Source organism: Diadema antillarum, unplaced genomic scaffold (genome assembly GCF_040938485.1).
Source record: "Diadema antillarum isolate AM-2024a unplaced genomic scaffold, OU_Dant_1.0 seq00000082_RagTag, whole genome shotgun sequence".
In the NCBI taxonomy this organism is placed as follows: domain Eukaryota; kingdom Metazoa; phylum Echinodermata; class Echinoidea; order Diadematoida; family Diadematidae; genus Diadema; species Diadema antillarum.
The window spans coordinates 467,820-494,324 of NW_027271175.1; the positions used below are offsets into that span (position 1 = coordinate 467,820).

Genomic DNA, 26,505 nt, shown 5'->3' on the forward strand with positions numbered 1-26,505 from the left:
AGAAGGCAAGTCAATATTACCGATCCCACGTAAAAGAATGATCTTCAATTTGACTTGATTTATCAGCTTCTATTCGACAGTATTCTTCACAGTGGAGTTCGAAATAATCTGTAACTGTGAAGTTAAGTCAATATGATTGACATCATGGTCATTGAGAGCCTTCAGTGTTAGTATTTCTCATTAATTAATGTGCAATCCTCAAGGAAATTCCAACTTCAAACTCGTATGTGTATACCTTGTTTTAAGTTTAAAACATGAACTCTCTTCTTTCCTGAATCCATTGCTCGTGTTTGTGATGTATCGAAAGAATATGCTCAGAAGAATTTACCACGGTTACATCAATTTTGAATGGGAATGGGTGATGGACATGATAGCCTTTTTATGGTATGATAGTGTGTTTGATTTAGTGTGCGGCATAATCAAGCAATCTGTCACCTTTTTTTGCTGTTCCCCAGCTTGCTTACAACCAGTCGCGTGAGATCCAAGAGGCAGCCCAGCGAGTTCTCGACAATTACGTACAGGGCATACTGGGGAGCATCGACAACATCCAGGACGCTGTGAGAGAAGTCGGGAAAGTGTTCGAGCCAGTCGAAGAGGGCCTCGGTATGCTCAATGATGGCTTGGCTGTAAGTATCGCAGTATTCTATTCAGATTTCCGCTCGGCGTCTTAACACGAGATACTTTAGCAAAGTCTGACACCACGGTAAAGCGGATCACACCGTATCAAAATACTGCGTTCGTTTCTAATGAAAATATCATGCCGTCATTTCATGGTTTGTGAAATTCCTAAATGGAAATATACAATGCACAGTCGACTAAAGCAAGCGATGGGTTAAACGAGACAAGTGCGTACGTCTCAATGCAACGTCAAGAAACCCATCCTATAATCATCTTATGAAGAATGCATAATGATGAGGAGTATCACTGTAAGGCAGTGCTTCTTAACCAGTAGGCCGAGAGACTTGTATTCGATCTACACAATACGTCAGGTAGCTGGACCTCAACAAACTTTTACAAGCCAATGTGGGTCTCGGGTTGAAGAAGGATGGAAAGCATGGCTGTAAAGGCTTCGTAATAGGAGTTATTATACTAACATAATTAAATTTTGTATGGCGTAGGGCGTGTGAGGCGAAAATCAAGACGGCCATCTGCCTTCATCCTTAACTGGGTTTCCTATGATTTCCCTCTGAGTCAATATGATAACGAGGACTTTTTGATCATGGTTTATTCGGCTACAGCATCTCTTTCTTGCTTTTCCAAACTCCTTTTCGTTGTACAAACTTGTTTTTTTCTTTAGCTTTGTTTGTCTGTTTGTTTGTTTTTTTTTTCCGCTGGACGCAGTCAACTAAATCTTGGCAGCCATGACCTTGTTGATTCCTCACAGGGTTAGGTTTCCCGATGATCATAAAAAAGTCCTCAGAAACAAACATATTTCTTTAATCGTCCAACTCTTTCATAAATGAAATGAAGCAGTAGAGAATGAACTCACTGATAGCATAATCATTGTAAGACTTTGAAAAACCGTTAGTAGCGTGTGGGCGAATAATTCTATATTTGCGTATATTGTATGATGAATAACGCAGTATCCATTAGGATTTCTGCTTGTATTCGCTCTGTCCTATAGCACAAAACCATTTGCCCTAAATCAAAATACGACTTGTCAACGAGAATACTACGAGCAACCCCGTCACCAGAATTGATCGTGGTCTTACTGTGGCGTCGTGGTTAGGCTTCGGGACTCTCAAACTGAAGTTCTGAGTTCGAGGCCTGCTTACCATGCAGTATACTTTATCCAGTATGTAAACTAGCTAATCATCATAATTGTTGTCATTACATTATCATTATCATTATCATTATCATCCTTACTCTCATTCTCTATTTATTCTACATGCAGAATGCAGGACGTGAATTGGGACGCGCAGCAGACGCGTGCAATGATATCATCGGTTCGGCCGGCCGGAGCTGCACGTCCAACCTGAACCGTGTCTACTACGACTGCCAGGAATTCATGAAGACGAACGTTCCGAATCCCCTCCAGATGATTGGTAAGAGCAGCCATCACAGTGTGGGGGACACAGGGTTGTCCTCCTCCTTGACATACATTCTCGATGAATCCGTCATTGTTTATAATACACTATACTTCCGATATGCTGGCGATACTCTTCTGATGATTGCCCAAATCATAATTCGGTAATCAGGAAATAGACATTTCCCCGCGGTACTTTCGTTGCATTTACAAAGAGAAGACCGTCAGGAAATATGACTTAAACTGATAAAGATCTTAAAGCATGAAATTCTTGGGTAAATTTGTAATGGTCTCTAACAGTAACGGCACATGCAATGTGTCATTCCCATTTAAAAGATCGCAAGACCCAGGAAACTGGGTTCATAGCTGTCTAGAAGGGTGTTCCTCACCCCTCTTCGCTTTCGCCACATTCTTTCACGTGCTTACCGTTCTCTTTAACCAGGACAAGTTTGTGACGTCTTCAAAGCAAGCGGCGTCTGCAGTCTCCTGAATGTTGGTGGTATCTGTCAGGCTCCAGCCTACATCGACAACGCCGTCAACGACGCCCTCAGCGGTACGCGTACGGCAATGCAGAGTATCATCGACACCTTCGACGCGGACGTTGATTTTTCCCGCTACTACGAAAGACGCCTGAACAGCAGCACTACAGCTGAACACATTCAGGAAGCCATCAAGGAAGAATTGGACCAAGCCTATAGCTATGTAGAACTGGTCCTGCTCTACTCCGACAAGATCCTGGCACTGTCTTTCGTCTGGCTGTGCATCAAGTCTTACATGTATCACTCCAGCTATCGTACCAAGGATTCGTTTGATAATCAGTATATCACTGCGCAGTTTAAGAAGCTCGACGCCAGTCGAAAAGATCGCGGAGTGCCAAGCATCCTCCCTCTTAAAAAGAACGAACGCACTAGGTTGATTGATGTGACGTCACTGCGCCTATGCCAGTCTGAGAAGGGCTACTTTAAGTTTGGTCTATCCACTGTCGTTTTCCACTCCATTATCGCCGGCTTGGTAATGTTCGTCGATTTTGGTCTGTACTGGCTGTTGCTGAAGATCCAGGAGCACGGAGATGTCCAGATCGAGACATCAGGCGAACTCGGCTCTGATGTCGAAATCGAAGGAACTGGTGTTGTAGCTGAACTCGTCCGTGTGCTTTTCAATGAGGGCTTCCAGGCAACGACAGCTTTCAACACATCACTCGATACGACCATTTGCCTTCCTGAACCCGTTAAGCCCAATCATCAACTCGCCATTACTATTAGCGTCATGTACATCTTTACAATCGTCATGGTACTCTCTCAGGCCTACGCCCAGCGGCTGCTCCGCTACATTGCCGCCTACTACTACCCGGAGAGAGAGGTGGAGCGAATCGCCTACCTGTACGGTCACACCTTGCAGAAGCGTCAAACCCTTCTGAGGATGCTCCGTGACAAAGTTCGGATCAACAAGAAGGAACAGGACGCTAGCAATCGCATCAGTATCTCGGCCTACTTTATGAGGAAGTACCCATGTTGCAAGGGGTTATTCATCATGTGTGGAGCCAAACAGAGACAATGTCTGGGGTGCCTCAGCCCTGATGACGGGCTGCTGGTCTTCTGCTCCGACCAAGACTGCGAGGGAATGTACTGCGAAGAGTGCGCGCGCGCCCTCAACGGCATGTGCTCGATATGCGACGGCGGCATTGAGTTGGGAAAAGTTCCACTCGAAGATGAACATAAGCTATAAAACACGATGCGTTCTTGTGGTAAAGACGTGAGGAATACAAGAACTGAAAGTTTCAAAATACCCTACAGATACTCCATTCAAGGACGATCAAATTGTAATGTTGTACAGAACTACCCAGACCCTGAATGACTCTACAGGTTGTCGTGTCCAGACAGTTTTTCGTTGACAATTTTTCGTGTCCTAAGATCCTGCCCCGGACTCCATGGACTCTATACGACGTAAGGTTTGTCAATAGACTTAAGGTTCGTCATGCTCCATTGATCCTACGATTAATCGTCAGTAGATTAACGGAGACCTCTGGATGATTTTTAGACTTTTACAATTGAACAAGCATAAATTAGTTATACTGCGTACAGATTTTCATAATTTATTGTGATTGGGATAAAGAATAAGAATGTTTTCAAAATTTAAAACAAATTGCAATAAGCAAGGATGATGACATAGCAGCCTCACCAAAGGAATGCATGAGGTGGGGCTCGAGGAAGCAGAACAAAAGAAGAAGGTATATATAGATTATACACAAATGAACTTGTTAATCAGGCTGCATATTGATGGAAATACACTGCTACATTTCTGAAATATGTGAGTCTTCTATATGTCATCATCATTGTTCAGAGTAATTTGTTTAAGGTTCTTCAGAGTATTGGTTTCTCTGCTCAAGGACCACAATAAATTCCACAAATCTACACATTGTTGATTTATGTACTACATGATGTGAAATTATGGAAATCGTCTGGAATGTCCCTTTAAAGATACAGGCCAAGTATCTCCCAGTGTTGTAGTGTGAGGTAACGTCATCCATCAGACGGAGAGGATTTCTCGTATGATCAAAAGTTAAAGCGGTGTTACCTAGTTTGTTCATCACTCTTCTTAGATATGCCATTCTTCAAACTAAAAATATCTTGGGAGTCATAGAGCTGTGACAGATTACGGAGGAAATGATAATTCCACCTTTAAATACATAACGAGCTTTACATCAATGCAACCGTCATATCATTATTTTGATGATCTTTCCCTCCCTCAACATATTGAGCCAAATGCTATCACTTAACCTATCAGGTATTACCATTTACTGCCAACATCAATACATTTATTGTGTGTGACATCATTTCGTGCCGTATATTATTACAGTGACTCTCTGAATTTCTTAGACCCTTGATCATGTTGAGCTTCTTTAATTTATAAATCCTCTGCATACCAAATTAATCACCTGTCCATGGGTTTGTGTGTGTGCGTGTGTGTGTGTGTGTGTGTGTGTGTGAAATTTGTGTACATTTGACCCATTGGCACAGAATTAAAGGATTAACCCTTTCTGTTGGGATGAGTCAAATTCGTACAATTTCGGGCGCAGACACACACGCGTACACCTATAGACATGAAATAAATGTGGCACACACAAACGGTTATTTTTTTTATGTGAGAGACTGCATGTATTCAAAAGTCTATTTCTTCTCTCAGAATCTTGACCTCTAAATTCTTGTCCCTTTTATAACCCTGTTCATTGACACCTAGAGCTTCAGGAATATGAATTGGTATCAGCCATTATTGTTACGGTCCGGGTTTTGTCTTTAAGTATCACTGCCTAATAATCCCGTCATTGCTCTACACAAGACTTTCTTTCATGACGTCACTTTCAAATACTGCAATATCGAGAAAAAAGATAACAACAAACAAAATACCTCTCATTACGTTAAATGCCCGAACTTGTGCATTTATTTTGCAAAGTTAGAGAGTAGTTACGCCTCGTGCTTTGTTGTTGTTGTTTTTATTGTTGATAGCACAACGGTATAGTCTAGCCCTATAGGGAAATTTCGGAACAGTTTAAAGTTAGTCTGAAAAGAAAGGCTAAAACTTTATACACAATAAACGCAACAATGAAAATTTGACCAAAACCGGATAGAAATTTTGGAAGATATGAAAATTGTGCAATTTCGCTAATTTTTACTAAACACTTCTTGAGCAGTCAATATGAACATGCAAATGAGTGAGTTGATGATGTCCTCACCTCACAACTAGCCATATGGTTTATTTATGAAATATTTTGCAATTTCCAAGTTGTTGTTGATGTTTTTCAAACGCATTTATGTTTCAGTCTGAAAACCTGATGCGGATTATTTTTTATTTGAGTGATGACATTGAAGTGATTCAGCAAGGAATAACATTACATTTACATTTCTATAGCCTCAGATCAGGGAGGTGGCACCTCCCTGCTCAGATATATCCTCAGATCTGTCTTTCTATTTGAATATTCATAAGTATTAAATGTTCGAGATCTGTTTTAGAAAAATTGTGAAAACTTGATAATTTTGTAACTTCCCCTTTTTTATTGTTGTTGTGTTTGTAAAATGTTACTCTCTCTTATCAGAATAAAATTTAACTGGTCCGAAATTCAACTTTAAGACTGTTAAACATGTTAAAGGATTGCCAACACTGACTTTCAAATCGGTAACAAAAAATCCACGTAGAGGTGATATTGTAGTCTTTACACGATTGAGAATCGTGCATGTTATTGTTACTGTTTGCTGTAATGGACAATTATATTCTCCATGCTCGAGTTGATTATACTTTGCACTACAAACAGGCTAGGAGTTATTTGATACGAGAGGGTAAAAAATGCGGGGGTTATGTGCAATTGGCAAATCGAATCACTTTCGATGTACTTTCTCAATTTCAATTTGACCTATATGTGTTGAAATGATATGCATAATGTGAGAGCCAGGTGAGCGGTCATTACCACATACGCATTAAGTATGATTATATATAAACAGCTCATAAATTCTGATATATGATATCGCCATGCGGGGAATGATCCTGAATCTCAGATATGTATGTTTCGAATTATAAGTATAATGAAAGAGACAATCGAATAAGATATATTTATATCAATGATACGTTTATATAAGACAGAGATGTTATATTACTATGATAGAAAGGACACCATATGCAAAATATAATACTGCCTCTTGGAACCTGACAATAAAAGTACATAGTGTATAGCCATGTAAGAGAACTATTGCGTAGTCTTTCTAAAGTCATATTTTCTTGTACAGTTTTTTGATGGAGCAGAAATGATTTTGATTGCCTTAATAAAGAAAGTTAATAAACTGCTCTAACAAAGCTTCTCCATGTCGTCTTATTGCAACGATGTGCTTTTCTGATAACGAAAAAAAGTACTATTGTATGGTTTAATGACATCTGGGGGCGTTTCATCAACGAGTTCGTCGGAGTTTTCACCGACAAATTTGCTATCAGCCAATCAGACCAAGGATTTCATTAGCTTTTAACAGTTGTCAGTGTAAATCCTTGCGTCTGATTGGCTGATAGCAAATTTGTCGGTGAAAACTCCGACGAACTCATTGATGAAACGCCCCCCAGGACTTGTGCCTTTTGAGCCGCGTGGTCAATTATAAGCATTCTCACCCAACTTCCCTGTACCTGAAACAAACAAGCTAGAGCTATTCTGCAATCATTGGCAAGCCGATTGGTAGTTATTTAGGTTACAGTTCGTTATTCCGAAGGTTCGTTAATCCGAAAATGACACAATGCTCGTTATTCTGAAGGTTTGTTACGGACCCTATTTCATTTCGGATCAACGAACCTTCGGAATTAAGAACCCTATTTCATTTCGGATGAACAAACCTTCGGAATAACGAACCCTATTTCATTTTTGGATTAAGGAACCTTCGGATTAAGGAACCTTCGGAATAACGCCACAAATGTTCGAATTAACGAACCATTTTTCATTTCCGTATTAACGAACCTTCGAAACAACGAACAGCACCCTTTATTTAGATACTGGCAACGGAAGATGGAAGTTAACGCCTTAAGAGGCCCTATTCATTCTAACACATTCAAAGACATTCGTCTTGTCTTAAGTTGCAAATAAAACACTCTCGACTGAGAGGTTGTTCATTATTCCGCTTCTGTACTTTTCGTCTTCAGAACAAACTTTTTGTCAATCATCCAGAGTTCAAGTTGTGTCTCTATTAATTGAGGAAGTACATAGACTTCTCAATCTCGGTCACCTTTACAAGGGCTAAAATCACACGGATATACTTTACCATTCAGAGAAAAGACGGTTAGCCTACACGAGTTTCACTTTTACTTTTAATATCTCGATGAAGAAAGATGGAAAGAAAGAGGTGTAAACAAAAAACTCCCTTTGCCCCCTTCGACAATTTTCAGGAAAGTATGATGATAACAACTGATTAAAAAAAAACAACACACAATATTTCCTGCTTTCCCACCGCATTTCAGGAAAAGACCGTATACTTACATTTCAAACTTGATTAAAACAATTAAGAAAAGGGAAAGTACAGGATTTGCTTTCAGTGAAAACGAGCGAATGTTTTCACCGGGTCAATATACTGATGATCATTTTATGGCAACGTGACAAGATTGAAAGAACACAATTCTGTTGTTATATCCTGTACTAGACCATGTGTAGATTGTGAAATGCATTTGATCCGAGCTCGTTAATTTGTATATTTTGGGCCTTATTTAATGGCGGCAAGATGAACAATACTTTGTAATCTCTTCCCATATACAACAATTTGCTATAAAAAAAGAAGATATCAAACTATTCAAAAACTTATACTGCATTCTGAGAGATCAGTGTTTTTCTATCAATCATTCTGCAATGGTCATACATTCTGCGCACGTAATTATGTAACAAATTAAATGTACATAAGCAGCAGTACTAGAGATTGCTGCTTTCAAGAATGACATTCAAGATCAAACAAATCCATTTTTCTCTTCAAGTTCTGTTTCAGTTGACAATAGAGTGTCAGATTTCGATTTTGTGATTTACTATACGGAAACAATCGTGTTTCCATCCCGCCTTTTCAAATTGGCAGAGGATGGGCTGTGTTAGAACGAGCATTTTCTTCTTTTTTTTCGACTTCAGTAAATAAGAATAGATTTATCATTTCTATCATGACTTCCTTCTCGGAAAGAAATATAGTTTATAGATAAGTTGATTAGCAAACATTGCGTCTAGTTGCTTTTTTCTAAATGCGTTATAAATCATTATCTGAACTTACTCATTTTTACTTGCATAATAAGCACGAAAGGCCGTTCATTTCACGCAATGATATTCTTTTTGAGGCTGTTCTAATCAACCATGGTTAAATTTTGTCCCTTGATGACAAATTCAAGGTTTGATGTAGATAAAGACCATAATATGAGTACAATACACCGTTAGGACAGTGTTTGTATACGTTAAAATAAATCATATGATTTTTGAAAGTCCATGGTGCATGTATAAACCACTGAATTCTTTTCACATTTAAGCATAATTTTCTCCTCTAGACATTGTTGAACTCCTGCACTTTCAAACAAGATGTCTGAGTTCGATTCAATCATTATTTTTGTCATCATCACTAAAAGGAAATGCATAATACAAGATGATACATCAACCAATTTAACTTCTAAACAATTTGGAGGGACAAATCATTGAAAACTCAGTACAAAATATATGTACGAATGGTACTTCTGTTTAGCGACAAAAAAACAAACAAAACAAAACAGAAGAACAATGCACGCTTTGACATTGTATCAAAATAAAAAAAAGAAAGTAAATGTTATGATGGAGGAATAGAGTGTTAAAGAGCAGAGTGTAAGTCCTGCAAACTGTCCTATCCTTGGACAGGATTTTCTTTGTCATTTCCTCATAATGTCCCTCTTAACCATTGTCCAAGATGTACAAGCAGGGAGGTGGGACCGAAAACCCTCAAATCCTCTTTCCTCAGACCCCCACCCCCCCCCCAAAAAAAAAAATGGGTTCATGTTCTTGGGACTATTCACCCACATCAATTCCCAACCTATGAATCGGCTGCAGCCCCCCCCCCCACACACACACACAAACATTTTTTTTTTAATATGCTGTAAGCAAACAAACGATGAAAACGAAAGAAAATGACCACAAACCCTGAGTCTATGAGAGTCCTGCCCTGAGATTGACCTTTGACCCTAAACAGTGTTTCGCGGACCCTGATATCCACCGAGCTACTTATTAGCGGGAGGAAGTTGTAGAAAGCACTTAAAAAATTAACATATCGTCATTTCCTCCTTTTATTTAAGTTTCTATGCGCATGCGTGCTCATGTCTATAAATCGAATCAGTTTTTGCATCTTCTCTCTTGTCTCTCTTGCTCCTCATTCCAATAAATAAAGCTGCTTCCTTGATATAGTTTGATAGTTAAATCATTTTGATTCAAGGAGATCACGAGCGCTACTGGGTAAAACGTGAACACGTCGTGTAATTATCCAGCGACAGAGGGTATAGATGTTGCCGAGTTTCTTTCTCTTCGATAATCCGCGTCTATTTTCAAAAGAGCAACTTGGACTTCTGCATACTCAGATGTGTGTGTAGAATTATTTGCTGTTTCACTGACGACAGTTTAAAAGTTTACATGATACTGGACACTCGTTGAGGTACTTAACATCTTTAGCGGCTTTTCAGAGGACCGACAGTACGATGGACGGTAAGAATTCACGACTAAACGACGTATCTAACATTTTGTTAAAACTACACTTACATTTCATATATTCAGTAGGTACTGCCCATGATTAATTTGTTATATCATGGCAAATCTCTCGCCATTATAAAGCAAAATATTGCAGCTTTAATATAGTATGTGTTCCTCTCACACTGAGGACTGCAAGTGCTGTAATTAATGTTCGGGACAATTGTATTCTTTATTTGGTGTATGTTGTTGGTATGTGGTTGTTTGTTGTTTGCCATTTTCTTCTTTGTTGTCACGTTTTAACCTGTATATACATGTTTATATCTATCTTTTCATTTTTGAAGTGCCATGAGCACTGAAAGGTGGACCTGTGCGCTATACAAGTAGCCACTATTATTATTATTATTATTAATGTTATTATTATTATTATAATCATCATTATCATTATCATTATTATCATTATCATTATTATAATTATTATTATTATCATTATCATTATTATTATTATTATTATTATTATCTAGAACCCACTGGAGAGTGTTTAATGGCTCCAAAAGGTGTGACTAGATACAGACAAAATTAACAAGGCTTTTTCTATTGTTGCTTTTGTTTAATCTATGTCGTGTATGCATGAATGTCTCTTATAGGAGGATGTAGCAGTTGCAGTTGAGGTTTAACCACGAGTCTCGTCAACTACTGTTTGTATGACCAGTGTTGGAATGCCTTTAGCTGCGCTAATGAAACAGAAATCAACCAAAATGGGAAAATTCACACACCTTATGTGATTTTTGTTTTGATAAATGTGGATTAATCAAAACGAATTATGTACATAGATATATTATATATATAGTGCATGAGGCTGAATGCACTATAACAATATAAGCACCGACAAATTCTGAATTTGCCCCGAAGGCCAGTTATATTCAATGAGGCCGCAGGCCGAATTGAATATAATTGCCTGAGGGCAAATTCAGAATTTGGAGGTGCTTGGTACTTGTTATAGTGCAATAAGATGTCATGCACTATGTGTTATATAAAATAGCATACATACCCAGGCAAGATAAATTGAAAAAATACGATAGCCTAGATCATTTAAGACTCTACACGTGTCTAGACAAGCAATAATACCAGTTTCTTTGAACCTGTGTAGACAAAATCCTGAAGATCCAAATTCAACTATAGAGTCTAGCGTTAGGGTCTACGTGGTTATATCTAACGATTTCTAGGCCCTACGATAGGTTAGGTCTAGGGGCCCTGGCCTAACGCTATATTAGATCTAGTTACGTCATTTACGAGCGACAGAGCTAACGTTAGTTAACACTATGGATCTAACAGTAACACGTTAGACGCCCTAAGTTTACTTACTGCACTGTGGGTCCAGGACCAGGACTAGATGATGTTTTGTAGGATTAGGAATCTACTGGATTTAAACACAAGGCTCGTGCGAGGCATCATTGAAGTCACCATTGATTCCGAGAGTGTGTTGTAAAATGTCGTAGTAAAAGTTCATAGCGTAGCGTGATCAAAGAGCGCTTAGCGTATACCGTACACACGCTACCCATTACTACGGCGCACTTCCGCGTAGAATGTACGGAGAAAGCGGCACAAATCTTGGGTTGACTTGCTCAATATCCTTCGGATTGATTCCTTTTTCAGATCAGTAGGAGTCCAAAATTCGTAGGGCGTATTTGATGGCATCCTTTGTGTCCTTATTGTCTAAGATACTGTTTATATAGATCAGTCTCTGTAAAAGTAGCGAGCCTGTTCATTTCACAGCTTCCATGTTTAAATCTACCGCTGAAAGTCTAGTCCCACACAGAGAAGTTGCTGGCATTAATAGCCAGCGAGAATCTAGAGTAACGATAATATCGAGCAAAGCATATCGCGGTTGTGGCGGAATCGCGTCGATGAGGTGCGGGATTCAGTACTCGATGATTAAAATGAGGGAGCAAAAACCGATATCAAATCGATAGTGGGTTATCGTCTGCAATCGTTATATTTTACGTGCACTATTATACAAATGATGCACAGGATAGAGTGCGTTAGTGGAGATGTAGCGCACTCGAGGGTATTTACAATTGTGAAACATGCACTACATTGTAAATACCCGAGAGTACACGTGAGCTGCATCTCCACCAACGCCACGAAATAATCCTGTGCATCATTTGTTTTATAAAATGGGTCGAAAACTAACAGCATTTTTCACGTACCTTTGTGGGTCAATACCAGTCAGCTACATGTAGCACTCGCTCAAGAGTCAAGATGTCCGAAGATGTTCGTCCCAAACATTTACGCACGTCGCACTCGGAAATCCCGCACATATAAGTACTGTACGTATAAGAGTATAAGTACGCCACACATGTTATGCACACAAGAAAGGCCGGCCGGCAGCCCGAACTAGAAGTTGTTTACAGGATTGACAGCGCGTATAGTAGCGCGCGACGCACTTGTAACAACTGATTGAGTGCGCACTGCTAGTGTAAACATTGTGACGTCAGGCCGTGCATGTTAGTGAGAAATTAATGCACGCACACGTGACTCATTTCAGCACTTCCAATTGGCTACATTCTTGAACCCATTTTATAAAACTTTTGTCATGCACTGCCGGCCTGTATCATAAGTATGTATGCTATAGCATACATACTTATGATACAGGCCGGCAGTGCATGACAAAAGTTATAGTGCACGCAAAATATAACGATTGCAGACGATAACCCACTATCGATTTGATATCGGTTTTTGCTCCCTCATTTTAATCATCGAGTACTGAATCCCCCACCTCATCGACGCAATTGCGCCACAACCGCGATATGCTTTGCTCGATATTATCGTTATTCTCGATTCTCGCTGGCTATCTATGCCAGCAACTTATCTGTGTGGGACTAGACTTTCAGCGGTAGATTTAAACATGGAAGCTGAAATGAACAGGTTCGCTACTTTTACAGAGACTGATCTATATAAACAGTATCTTAGACAATAAGGACACAAAGGATGCCATCAAATACGCCCTACGAATTTTGGACTCTACTGTTCTGAAAAAGGAATCAATCCGACGGATATTGAGCAAGTCAACTCAATTGCCGCTTTCTCCGTACATTCTAGGCGGAAGTGCGGCGTGGAAATGGGTAGCGTGTGTTTGCTCACGTACGCTACGCTATGAACTTTTACTATGTTGTTGTACGACATTTACAACACACTCTCAGAATTCACTTGTGCAGCAATGGTGACTTCAATGATGCCTGGCACGAGCCTTGTGTTTAAATCCAGTAGATCCCTAATCCTACAAAACATCATCTAGTCCTGGTCCTGGACCCACAGTGCAGTAAGTAAACTTAGGGCGTCTAACGTGTTACTGTTAGATCCATGGTAGACCTATTGTAGGGTCAAGTGTTAACTAACGTTAGCTCAGTCGCTCGTAAGTGACGTAGGTCTAACGCTAGTATAGGCCAGGGCCCCTAGACCTAATCTATCGTAGGGCCTAGAAATCGTTAGATATAACCACGTAGACCCTAACGTTATAGTTGAATTTGGATCTTCAGGATTTTGTCTACACAGGTTCAAAGAAACTGGTATTATTGCTTGTCTAGACACGTGTAGAGTCTTAAATGATCTAGGCTTTCGTATTTTTTCAATTCATCTTGCCTGCGTATGTATGCTATTTTATATAACACATAGTGCATGACATCTTATTGCACTATAACAAGTACCAAGCACCTCCAAATTCAGAATTTGCCCTCAGGCAATTATATTCAATTTGGCCTGCGGCCTCATTGAATATAACTGGCCTTCGGGGCAAATTCAGAATTTGTCGGTGCTTATATTGTTTTATAAAATGGGTTCAAGAATGTAGCCAATAGGAAGCGCTGAAATGAGACACACCTCCTTCCTTTACTTCAGTACAATTGCACTGCCTGTAATCCTATGGTAGATTGCCGATTGTCTGTGCGCGCGGCGGCTCCTTTGATGAATTGCATGCATATACGCGCTGTCAATCCTGTAAACAACTTCTAGTTCGGGCTGCCGGCCGGCCGGCCTGTCTTCCCTTGTGCATAACATGTGTGGCGTACGTACGTATACTCTATTATATTTTGGATCAAAAATTTGTCTTCCATTGATTGGTTAAAAGAGCTTCACGTGATTATAGGTATTTTGAACTATTTTAGAGTGTTGGTGTGTTTGACACTCCATGAAGTACTATTTGCAAAATGACGTCACTTTTATGACGACATGTTGCAAATAGTTTATACTATTTGCAAAATGATGTCACAATCACCCTTCTTTACAATCAAGTGTACGTGGTCCGTCCACGTCCGGTCCCGAATTCTAGTGTTCAGGTTTGCAGCGGCCATACGAGCGCTTGGATACATGCGACGGGCAACTCTGGCGGTGCCACGGCTGCTACGTTTTTCAATTTCCGGTCTCTCGCACTGTCGCTTATTATTGCAGGCGCTGCGCTGCCGCCGCAGTGCGGCTAAGCCTAACTGCGACCAGCCCCAACACGCAGTGTTGCAGTGTAACTGTGTACACGGAGCGTCCCGGGGTTAGGCTAAGCCTATAATGATGTTCACTTTTTATTCAAACTTTTGATCCAAAATATAAAACAAATATACTTTGCCTAGTTTCGAGTTTCTTGTTAAAGCTATGGGCCTCGGTGACTCCAAACTAGTGTACACGGAGCGTCCCGGGGTTAGGCTAAGCCTATAATGATTTTCACTTTTTATTCAAATTTTTGATCCAAAATATAAAACAAATATACTTTGCCTAGTTTCGAGTTTCTTGTTAGCGCCCCTCAGTGAATAGTACTAGTTTGGAGTCACCGAGGCCCATAGTTTTAACAAGAAACTCTCAAGGCCAAGTATATTTGTATACTATATGTACACTTTGTACAGTACAGTAGACCAAGCGTTATGGGACCGGACGCGTACATGGAGTCACTTTGAAGAGCAAATCCAACGATTTAGCAGGTTAATTCTCACGCCGTTTTCAGAGTATGTTGTCTAGTAGGCCTATATGAGGAGTCTATATCAAGTCTTTAAGGTAAGTGGTGCATATTCTATGTAAAATAAGTAAGTTTTCATGCGGGAACTTAAGTGTCCGGAAACCCAACCCCCCCCCCCCCCCCCATTATACTTATACTGTATGTGCGGGACTTCCGCGAGTGCGACGTGCGTAAATGTTTGGGACGAACATCTTCGGACGTCTTGACCCACAAAGGTACGTGAAAAACGCTGAAAAATGATGTTAGTTTTCGAATTTTCGACCCATTTTATAAAACAAATGATGCACAGGATTATTTCGTGGCGTTAGTGGAGGCGTGGTGCACTCGAGGGTATTTACAATTGTGAAACATGCACGAGGCGAACACACTCTATCCTGTGCATCATTTGTATAATAGTGCATTCAGCCTCATGCACTATATATATAATATATATACAGGGCTCGACACTAACGTTTTTGTTTGGTGGCCCGATGGGGCCAACAAAATCTTCAATTTCAAATTTTTGGTGGCCCGAGAGAAAAATTTGGTGGCCCCGAAAAAAAAACAATAAAAAACGTTAAAAGTCCTGTTTGTTTTTTTTTATGAGTCAAATATCTAAGTTTTATCCAGTCATAGTAAGAATTGGAAGTTGGACATACATCTACTCATAAATAAACCTCAACAAACTCGCAAATCTACTTTGCCTAGTTTCGAGGCGGGCCACCAAATTTGCCCTTTTTTGAAATTTGGTGGCCCGACTTTCAATTTTGGTGGCCCCGGGCCACCGGGCCACCGTTAGTGTCGAGCCCTGATATATATATATATATATATATATATATATATATGTGTGTGTGTGTGCGCGCGCGCTTTCCTCGCCAGGATAAAGCGTCTTTAGTCTAATGCCATTTTAGGTTTTTATCATATATATATATATATATATATATATATATATATATATTGGGCACAGTCTTAGATGCGAAAACAGAGTGGACGGTAAGGACCTAGTGAGTTAGCTCAGTTGGTAGCGCGTCTGCCTCACGATCCTAAGGGTCCCGGTTCGATTCCCAGGTCCCATTGGGCAATGTTATTTGTAATCATGCCGTCTCATCTAGTTTTTTAGAGCCAAAACAGTCCCTCGGATAGGACATAAAACTGAGGTCCCGTGTGTGAGAGGGTCACACCTTATGCACGTAAAAGATCCCGCTTCATTTATTCATCGCAAAGAGCAGGGTGTTTAACCCGGTGAAGTGGTCCCGCCTTACATCCAGCAGCTATTGCATCTGAATATGGGCTATCCAGCCATCTTCTCAGGTGGAAATGAAACAAACAAGTGTTCGATATTTTGAGATATTTCACTCGATGATGTTCGTTATCTGAAGATTTGTTGATACGAAAATAAAATCAGGTTTGTTGTTCCGAAGGTATGTCTTTTCTGAAACACACAAATTTCGTATACCTTTATTACGTTTTTTAAATTTCGGGGAAAAATTGAATAAGGTTTACTAATCCAAGCATTTGTTATTTACTGCAAATTTTCGTTATTTTGAAGGTTCGTTGAATAGCCCGAAAGTGAAATAAGGTTTGTTATTCCGAAGGTTCGTTATTCTGAAAGTGAAATAGTTATGATGTCAACAATCACTGTTTTTAAATTCATCAGCTTTAACCGAAATTTTGAAATAGTGCGTCGTGACGAACCTAATTACAAAACCTAATTTCATTTTCGAATGAACGAATCTTTGAGTTTCAGTTTCAGTAAGTTTTATTTCTCCACTTGTATATAAAAGAAATAAGCAAATCGCTAACTTGGACAACGGCCTCTGAACATTATGCCTTGCAACATTTTATTTTTAACTAACGGGAAAGGAACACACACACTTATAGAATAAATAACGAAAATTTTTAAAGCATTTAAATGTCATTTGACCAAAAAGACAACACAAACACAAACACAACACAACACTTAATTACAAATTTTCGAACTTCATATTTTCACAGAAGACTGGAAATGCTTTCAGGAAATACCCAATACCAAAAAGGTTGACGATGAACAGTAACAAATGTAGTGATTTTACAGTTTTAAGCGGCATGATAGTTATGATTTCACGTGTCCTTGCGACGCAGAACAAATAAAACTCGCCTGGTAAAATTTTGTAGTTAAAATCAGAATCGGAGAGAAGACATTCGCAGATTTCATGTGGTTTATGACCTGTCAAAATTTGATATTCCTCACCGACTGAAAATACGAGATGGAAAGTCTAAGCTTTGAGAACACTACACTTTCAAATGAAAATGTGAAGTTTCGGGTACATTATTTTGACACCACACTGGCTCACTCCTGTTTAGGCGCAAACAAAAAAACGGTATCAATTTTCATATTTTCAACAATGATGTGCACATACGAAGGACTGTTCTCCAACTTTCCATAGTCATTCAGTGAACTGGCTTTCTGATTATAGTTTAAAGTATCAACGTTAATGCTGGCATATTTGGGGAGATTTCTTGGAGATTAATTTCCATGAGCCTCGTTGGTTCATGTTGAGAAACACAGTGCAAAAAGGAGAACTAAGGTGTCTGCAGGTATACTACTACGAAACAATGTTTTCATTCAATGTCACTCTGTCATATTTTTGATTTAGTTATGAGATTACACAGTCGAAAAAAAAGTACATCATTATACCAAGAGGCAATTTGAATACCATATACAGACATGAAACAGAGACGGAAATGAACAGAAATTCCTCGTGATTACCGTTATTTATCCGTAAAATTCTACAATAATTCAAAAGGGTTTCTTTGCAGTTGGTATAAAATGAATGACATTTCCTGAGACCGGAATCCGTGGCAAGTAAAACTCGTGAGAGTTATCGTATGTGATGATATTCCCAAATATTAATATTCCTGACTCACCTATTGAGTCATCTTGTAATAATTTTGAAGTCAAATTCAATGCATATTAAATGCATAACGAAAGGTCTTTCTTATCAAGCATTGTTAAGCTTGTCCGACATTGTCGTACCTACTAGTATATCATGTATGCAGATCAAACGCAGATTGACAAGGCTTTTACAATGCATTATGCATGTAACAATATTCAAAATTGCTGGATTCGTCCGAAAGAAGCACTGGTAAATTTGATTATATTATTTATCTCCCTTATTGAAAAGATCACAAAATTTACACATCATATCCACAGGGTACTGCATCAGATCTGATAATCGAAAACAAACAAGAAAAAACTAGAGAAGAACACGCAGGTGTATTACTGGTATGCGTGATTAATCATTCATTTGTTGTTCATACTGGGCATGGGGTAAAAACATTATTAGTGGATGTTTGATTTGGTGACTATACTGCAGATATGATTTGACTTCTTGAAGTTGGTGGAAATGAAACAAGAACAAAGACAAACCATGACAAGTTGGGAAAAGTGCTTGAGAATCTTTTTTAGAACCATTTGCCCCCCCCCCACCCCCCCAAAAAAAAAGAAAAAGAAAAGAAAAACACGTTTTCTTGAGAAAAAGCGTATAATTGAAAAAGATTATCTCTTTGTGATATGAGAAATTCTTGATTTGACGCGCAAAAGAAGTCACACGCAGGAAAAAAAAAAGTGTCACTGAATTAAATGCAGGTTCGTATATTATGAAACTAGGTCGCATCTATCCTTCTCAGGCAAAGTTTAAGTTTGTTACATGAAATTTTGAAGTAAGCCAAGCAGCGGAAATTAACAACAACTTTGGAAGTCATGAAAAACATTATGCATTACTGGGTAGTTTTAAAAGAAATCATCAATGTGGTAAAATATGGCATAATCTAACGGAAGAAAACAAAAGTTTACAGCTTCACAGACGATTTTGTTGTCATTGCGTCATCAGTGCAACAAGGACTCAGTCAAAACTGCGATACTATTCAGGTACAGGTTTACAATTCAGGCATAACGTATGGAATATTCGTTGTTGTAAGGTGATCAGACATAACATTAATCTGAAATGATTACAGAACAACAGAGGGCGCTTTGTGGTACTGAACAATGACAGGACAATGTCAGTTACGTATAACCATGGATCTTCAGGCTGTGAAAATTGCTCATGTTCTAGTAATCATTACTACGTGAATGTGTTATCACGAGTACATGATTTAGCAGGAATCTCTTATATAATGGTCTACAATTGAGATGCGTTAAAAAATGATTTCAGTTGAAATAATCTCTCCTGAAATTCAGGCTGGTGTCCAAGATATTTCCTCCGAAGTCCACACTCTCACAGATCAATCAGGGTTTCATTTGATGTCTCTGCACATAAAAACAGCAATAACTTTGATTCGATTTTGATTTGAATTGATTTATCGGTCCCTGCATTATCACTGCACATGCAGATACATACACATGTTCATTATGTACATTGTTGGTGCCATACATAAATATACATGAACATTAGTTGTTAACAAAGTTAAATTTCTTCATTGCCTCTGCAATGTACAACAAAACATATCAGCGATGCAATCAGTAATACAGAAGGGTTACAGTTTAAGCGTTGCTTGATTTGCATGCAACCCTCGTACGTGTACATAATACATGACATATATAGGAAAAATAGGAGGGAGGGATGACTTTTCATAGAGATAGGATAGAAGAAAGGAGAAAGGAAGGGGGAGGTCTGTCTGCTTTCGCTAAAGGTTTACACAATCATTACAAAGTTAGATCACCTGGATCATTGATCAGTAAAGCATTACAAAGTATTTTCTTACCGAGGTACAGGTGAACATTTAATTGTATAAGTATAAGTTATATGATAAACTTGTCACAGTGGTGTGCAAGAATCGTCCTGTTGACTGATTATGTACAAGCTTTCCTCCTGTTTACATCCTCATAATCATTCCCTTTTATGGTCTCTTCTTTAAACCTTTCACTTTCCACTGAGTTCTCCCACTGACCGCGTCTGCATACTTTTGCTTTTGTTTTTCTCTGTCTTTGCAGGAAAGTTGTCAGCTAGTCTCTCCCAACTCCACGCAGGAAGTAATGACGGTGAAGCCCCAAATCGTCACCAAATTTACTCCAATCTCCCCCTCAATGGCGAGTTAACGCCGCATCCCGGACATCGCCTGTACACTCCCCAACCGCCCAAAAGGATACCCCTAAAGCCCCCTGCATCCTCCAAGCCCCTTTTCGCCAAGAATTCGCCCACCCCTCCACATCCACAAGTGCCAGGGAAATCCTACGGCCTGAAATTGAAGATTTCAGATGGGGATGCTTCTTCCATGAAGGGCTCCGATCCAGACACCCCAAACTCTTCGATTTGCAACGTTAACGACAGCCCGACCATCACGCGTGCCCTCAAACCGCCTAAAGCTCAATTCAGGAGGGATAACCACCAACTCGGCGGAAACGGTACACTAAGCAGGTCGGAAGGCAGTCACGTGATAACTCCAGGTACCCCGGAAGTAGAAAGAGAAAGCAAAAGCTATAATCACGAACAACTACAATCAAAGAGTAAGGTAAGGCATGACATCCAAACACCTCGTTTTGCTTCTCCTTGTCATTGTTCTTCATTCTTTCTTTGACCTGAAATGAGAGAGGTATCATGAGTAAAGAGAGGAATAATGATATTAACGCAATGAACGATTTCACAATCATGCTGTAATGAAATATAGTTTTTCTTTGCTTCCTGAGTATAATTCGAATGCATGTCTAATATCAGTCATTACTTTGTACATTCTGCCGAAAAAAAAGAAAACAATGAAAATCAAATTCGACTTGATCACAGAAAAACATTCATCAAAGTATATTTACCCTAAAGGGTGAATATTGTGTCACTTTACTTAAATGGCAAATTACAAATTATTGTTCATTAGCTTTGTCTTTAGCCGTCTTTGTTTGCCGTCATTTGTTGTTGCTGTTGTTGTTGTTGTTTGTTTATTTGTGTGTATTTGTGTTTCTTGCGCGTACTCTTCTCGTTTTGGGGCAATCTCAGGTTCAGCTCCAGGTTTAATGACATAAATTTCCAACAATTATAAATGTATATATATAAGTGTGAGTTACATGCCATCGATTTGCAAATGTTAGGGGCACATTTCTAGAAGTAAAAACAACTTGTGACGAGTGTGCTCTGATCTGATTAGTTTTGGATTACAAAGATATCATGTGGATATGGAAAAGAGTATGTTTGTGCTTGTCATACCAGTCACATAGAACAACAGAGAATAAGATACTGGAAGAGATACGGGCATGACAGGTAACTATAGGGTAATTGTTTTTGTATGAAGAGCTCAACTGCAAAAACCGATATGCCCATTTTTATCAAGGCGACATATTTGAAATTAAAGCTGTTGAAAAAAGAAGGAAGATAATTAAAACATGAATGTGACAATTTTGATAAATGTATATTCAAAACATTTCTTATTATGTAACGTTAAAAGACTTCTAATTAGATTTCTCTTTATAACAAAATGATGACCTTATACTGTTTCTGTATTCAAATTCTATAATTTCAAATTCTTCCACACAATCGTGCATGCATACTGGATGTAATTTAGATTTGCTGACAGTTCTTTATCTACCACCCGCCCCCCAGTTCCTTAAGCCCCCCTCCTTTTCGGAATTAGATGTGCCCCCCTCAACGGCGAACTCGCCGACCCCACGGCACCCACGTCGAGACAAGAAAAGCCCCTTCGGCAGCCTCGCGTCGGTGTCCAAGAGCCTCGTCGCCAGCAACGAAATCCTTAACGACATCCTCCTTAGTGATCGTGGTACCCATAAGAAACTGAAGGGCGTGGTCGGGTCTCTGATGGGCGGTATCCTAGGAGTGCTTCTGTTCATTGGTCTGTACTACGGTCTGGCTTACGGCCTGTATGCCACTCTCGCCATCACAGCCATTAGTACCGTCTTCATGAGCTTGTGCCTCGCATTCACAGGTGCTTAAGTTATTACCTTCCATCGTTTCAGTTAGGACTATGGTTGGTCCTCACTGCTCTTAACATGTTTGCTTAACATGCTTTACACCTAAGCCAATTTCATGTCATTTTAACACGAAGATGATGATCAAAACAGAATTAATTTCTCAAATTCAAGTTAATCCGCCATTTTCATATCAATACACATTGTATCAAAATGTCCGTCTTCTGTGCTACATTTATAGTTTTCTATGTTTTGGGGATATAGATTTTCTGATTTATCCTTTATGTGAAATTATTTTGTATGCTCGACATGACCCCCTATCCCCTCCTCGTTCCTTTTTATTGCAATAAACTTCTGACAGTTCGTTTTCGGTGCGTGGCTGTGCTTATGATACCAACTGGGTGTACCTCTAGAGGGCGGGCTGCATTTCTTGCCTTCATCGTGGCCCTTCTGCTCCGAGGTCCCGTTCACAACATCTTCATGAATGCCAATGAAGTGTCCGACTCTATGAGCTGTAGTGCAGAGGTGAGTTGGTGGCGCTGTTTCACTCTGAATCAATGCCTGTTTAATAATGATAATTATATGACTTGTAATTGCCCCAAATCTAATCTGCATAGTGGCATTGTCCAAGTGATAGATGCGCGCTGGGAAATGCGCAGTGATCGGGAGTTGTTTACCCTGTATACAAATTATTACCATCCCGGTCACTGGATATTTTTCACTCGTGTTATGGCTATAGTTTTGAAATTGGAATGACTTCTCATGAAAATGTAAAGTTACATCATCATGACTGTATGTCTATTCGTGTCCCCATTTGTGATATATTTCCAGAACAAATAATATGCCTCCAATACGAGATAGTATTATTTCTTACGTTCTTGTACAGTAGTAGGCCTATTGCATTTGCAGGGCTCCCTGTGATCAGTAATCTCACTTTGATAATGAACTTTGTCTGAATCATCAAATATAACACGTCCATGAATTCACCACACGGTATACGGTAATCGGACATTTCATGCACAATTTGGCATTAGTGTAGACATACACACGTGTTTATGGCTGTGTGCCTGTGCTTTTACTCATACTGCTCATAGTTTATGATTTTATGAACTGCTGTATAGCGTTCCAATATGAAAAGAGAAGTACATTGAATTTACGACATTTTCTTTAAGTCAATAGGTTCTGAACGGACTACAACTTGAATTACAAGTTAAAACTGTCATTGAAGGTTTCATTGATTTGTCCTGGTGCTTGATTCCGCATGCAGAGTACCAGTACATATGTCAATGTATTGTACTCTTTTATCAAATTTGACCGGAACACTGAGGGTATTTCCACTTACAATCATAGAAGGCCATCAGGAGCTGGTGTAAAATCTAACTGCTATTCATGTTTGGCATCAGAAGCATGATTGTTTCTAAACAGCGGCGTTTCCTTCCTTACCAGCTGGTGTACAACCAATCACGTGAGATCCAGGAAGTTGCTCAGCGCATCCTCGACTCGTACGTTAGAGCCATCCAGGAGAGTATAAGCGATACACAGGACGCTTTGAAGCAAGTCCGCATGACCTTCGAACCGGTGGAAAACGAGCTAAGAGCAGTTAGCAGGGGGATAGATGTAAGTTATCCAAAACCTTCGCACTCCGTGCTCGCTACTACCAAAGAGAGTCCGTGTGAATGCTTGCAAAAAACCTCGAAATTTGGATCGCGATCCTTATGCCGCTTTTTCTGTTCGTGTGAACACTTGCAAAAAATCTCGAGATATGGATCGCGATCGTCATCCCGCTATATTGTTCGTGTGAATGCTGCTAATAATAAAGAAAATTTATAGAGCATTAAGTCAAGATTTTAAGTTCAGATTTCGGTTGAATAAGGGCGTGTGTTGCATAAATTGCATACGTACGATTTGCACACACTGCTATCCGAATTAGTGTTCAGAAAACGGTGGTTACACACTGCATTATGTTTTATTCACAAAAATCTTCGCTACAACAGTGTGCATTGGAGAAGTTCAAGACCGGACATGAACGTAAAATTCTTGCGTTTTCTCTTGTAATCTTAGACCGCCAGACGAGAGCTACTACAAGCTGGCGAAGCCTGCAATGAGGTCATCGGGTCAGCACGTGGCTCGTGCGTAAGAGAATTGGACGGAGCCTACAGTAGGTGCCGGCAAACCCTTTCACAGATAGCTGCAGGTAATATCCGTATGATAGCCATTGAATGAAATTGAAGATATCAGATGTAGTCTTCCCTTCATTTCGAAATATCTGCCTTACCGAAATTCGTTCTTGAACATCTCGTATCCCCCCCCCCCCAAAAAAAAAAAGGACAAGTTTGCATTTCTGAAGGCACTTCTTCTTTTCTGTCATTCAGGTGGGATCTGTACTCCCCTCAGGCTAAGTGGTTCATGCAACCTTCTTGATGTAGGCAGAATTTGTGACGTTCCAGTCACCATTGACGACACCATCGATGACGCCCTCAGCGATGTGCGCACTGCCCTGCAGACCGTCGTCGATACCTTCGACGCGGACGTTGACTTTTCCCGCTACTTCGAAAGACGCCTCAACAGCAGCACTACAGCTGAACATATTCAGGAAGCCATACAGGAAAAATTGGACCACGCCTATAGTTATGTGGAACTGGTCCTGCTTTATTCTGACAAGATCCTGGCTCTGTCTTTCGTCTGGCTGTGTATCCAGTCTTACATTTACCATTCCAGCTATCGTACGAAGGATTCGTTTGATAATCAGTATATCACTGCGCAGTTTAAGAAGCTCGACGCCAGTCGAAAAGATCGCGGAATGCCAAGCATCCTCCCTCTTAAAAAGAACGAACGCACTCGGTTGATTGATGTGACGTCACTGCGCCTATGCCATTCTGAGAGGGGCTACTTTAAGTTTGGTCTATCCACTGTCATTTTCCACTCCATCATTGCTGGCTTGGTACTGTTCGTCGACTTTGGTCTGTACTGGTTGTTGACGACGATCCGAGAGAACGGCGACGTTCAGATCGAGACATCTGGCGAACTCGGCTCTGATGTCGCCATCGATGGAAATGGTCTCCTGGCCGACTTCATCCGTCTGTTCATCAACGAGGGCTTCCAGGCAATGATCGCCTTCAACGCATCACTCGATACGACCATTTGCCTTCCTGAGCCCGTGGAACCCAACAGCTGGCTCGCCCTAACTATCGGCATCTTGTACCTCTGTACAATCCTCATGGTACTCTCTCAGGCCTACGCCCATCGGCTGCTCCGATACATTGCTGCCTACTACTACCCGGAGAGAGAGGAAGAGAGAATCACCTACCTGTATGACCGCACCTTGCAGAAGCGCCAAACCCTTGCGAGCAGGCTACATGACAAAATTCGGAATAACAAGAAGGAACAGGACGCCAGCAATCGCATCAGTATCTCGGCCTACCTGATGAGGAAGTGTCCATGTTGCAAGGGGCTATTCACCATGTGTGGGGTCAAGCAGCAGAGGCAGTGCCTGGGATGCCTTAGCCGTGATGACGGGCTGATGGTCTTCTGCTCCGACCAAGACTGCGAGGGAATGTACTGCGAAGAGTGCGCGCGCGCCCTCAACGGCATGTGCTCCGTATGCGACGACACAATTGACATGGGCAAAATGAAGCTTAATTATTAAACACAACTCGTAGAGCTATAAATACGTCAACAGTCGCACCGATATGCTTAGTTTTTAAAGAGTTTACTTAAAGATCTCAAGAGATTACTATTCTGTTGATTCTTTGAACTCAGAAATAGTTCTGAATGATTGTAATTTAGAAAGTGTGTCATATATTAAATTTCTTGGTATTTTTGTAGATTAATTATGGAATTTTAGCTTGGGACAATACTCATCAGACACTGCTGAATAGAGTGTTATTATTGCAAAAGAAAGCCCTCCGTATCATTTCTAATTCTCCTACACGTTCACATACAAATGCATTGTTTGACTGTTATAAGCTATTGAAAGTCAACGAATTATTCTTATTTAACTTAGGTCAATTTATGTATATGTATGATAACAATTTACTCCCACCTATCTTTGGTTTTATGTTTCAAAAAAAAATCAATCATTCCATAATTACCCCACCCGACGTTCTAACGAGTTTCATTTACCACTTCTTCGAACGATTTTAGCAAAGAATACACTTATTTACACTGGACCAAATTATTGGAATTCCCTAAATCATGATTTAAAATCTGCTCCATCTATATACTCATTTAAAAGGAGATTAAAGTCTTTTCTTTTACAATCTTATAATGACGACTCGCAGAATCAGATTAGTTTATAGGCTTACTTTGTTACTCATCCGCAATATCGGCATTGCCGTTCTCTTTATTATTGTATAACTATTGCTCAAGCCTTGATTATAAGATTTTCTTAAACCTATACTTCGCAGTTGCAGGGTTTGTTC

General features: G+C 39.9%; 2 protein-coding genes across 2 annotated transcripts in view; both read left to right on the top strand.

Moving 5' to 3' along the window:
- LOC139726285 (uncharacterized) overlaps positions 1-3,751 on the top strand; it is a 39,364-nt gene extending 35,613 nt beyond the window's left edge. Inside the window, exons 10-12 of the mRNA XM_071637353.1 lie at positions 456-626; positions 1,895-2,045; positions 2,469-3,751. Of these exons, the coding sequence (XP_071493454.1) occupies positions 456-626; positions 1,895-2,045; positions 2,469-3,751 (1,605 nt within the window). The remainder of the gene's footprint in view (positions 1-455; positions 627-1,894; positions 2,046-2,468) is intronic.
- Positions 3,752-10,228: 6,477 nt separating this feature from the next.
- On the top strand, positions 10,229-25,730 carry LOC139726286 (DC-STAMP domain-containing protein 2-like). Its single transcript, XM_071637354.1, has 7 exons — positions 10,229-10,235; positions 20,168-20,620; positions 21,793-22,101; positions 22,446-22,609; positions 23,531-23,701; positions 24,146-24,242; positions 24,457-25,730. The coding sequence occupies exons 1-7, from the start codon at positions 10,229-10,231 to the stop codon at positions 25,728-25,730; spliced, it is 2,475 nt and encodes an 824-aa protein (XP_071493455.1).
- The last annotated feature ends 775 nt before the right edge of the window (positions 25,731-26,505 follow it).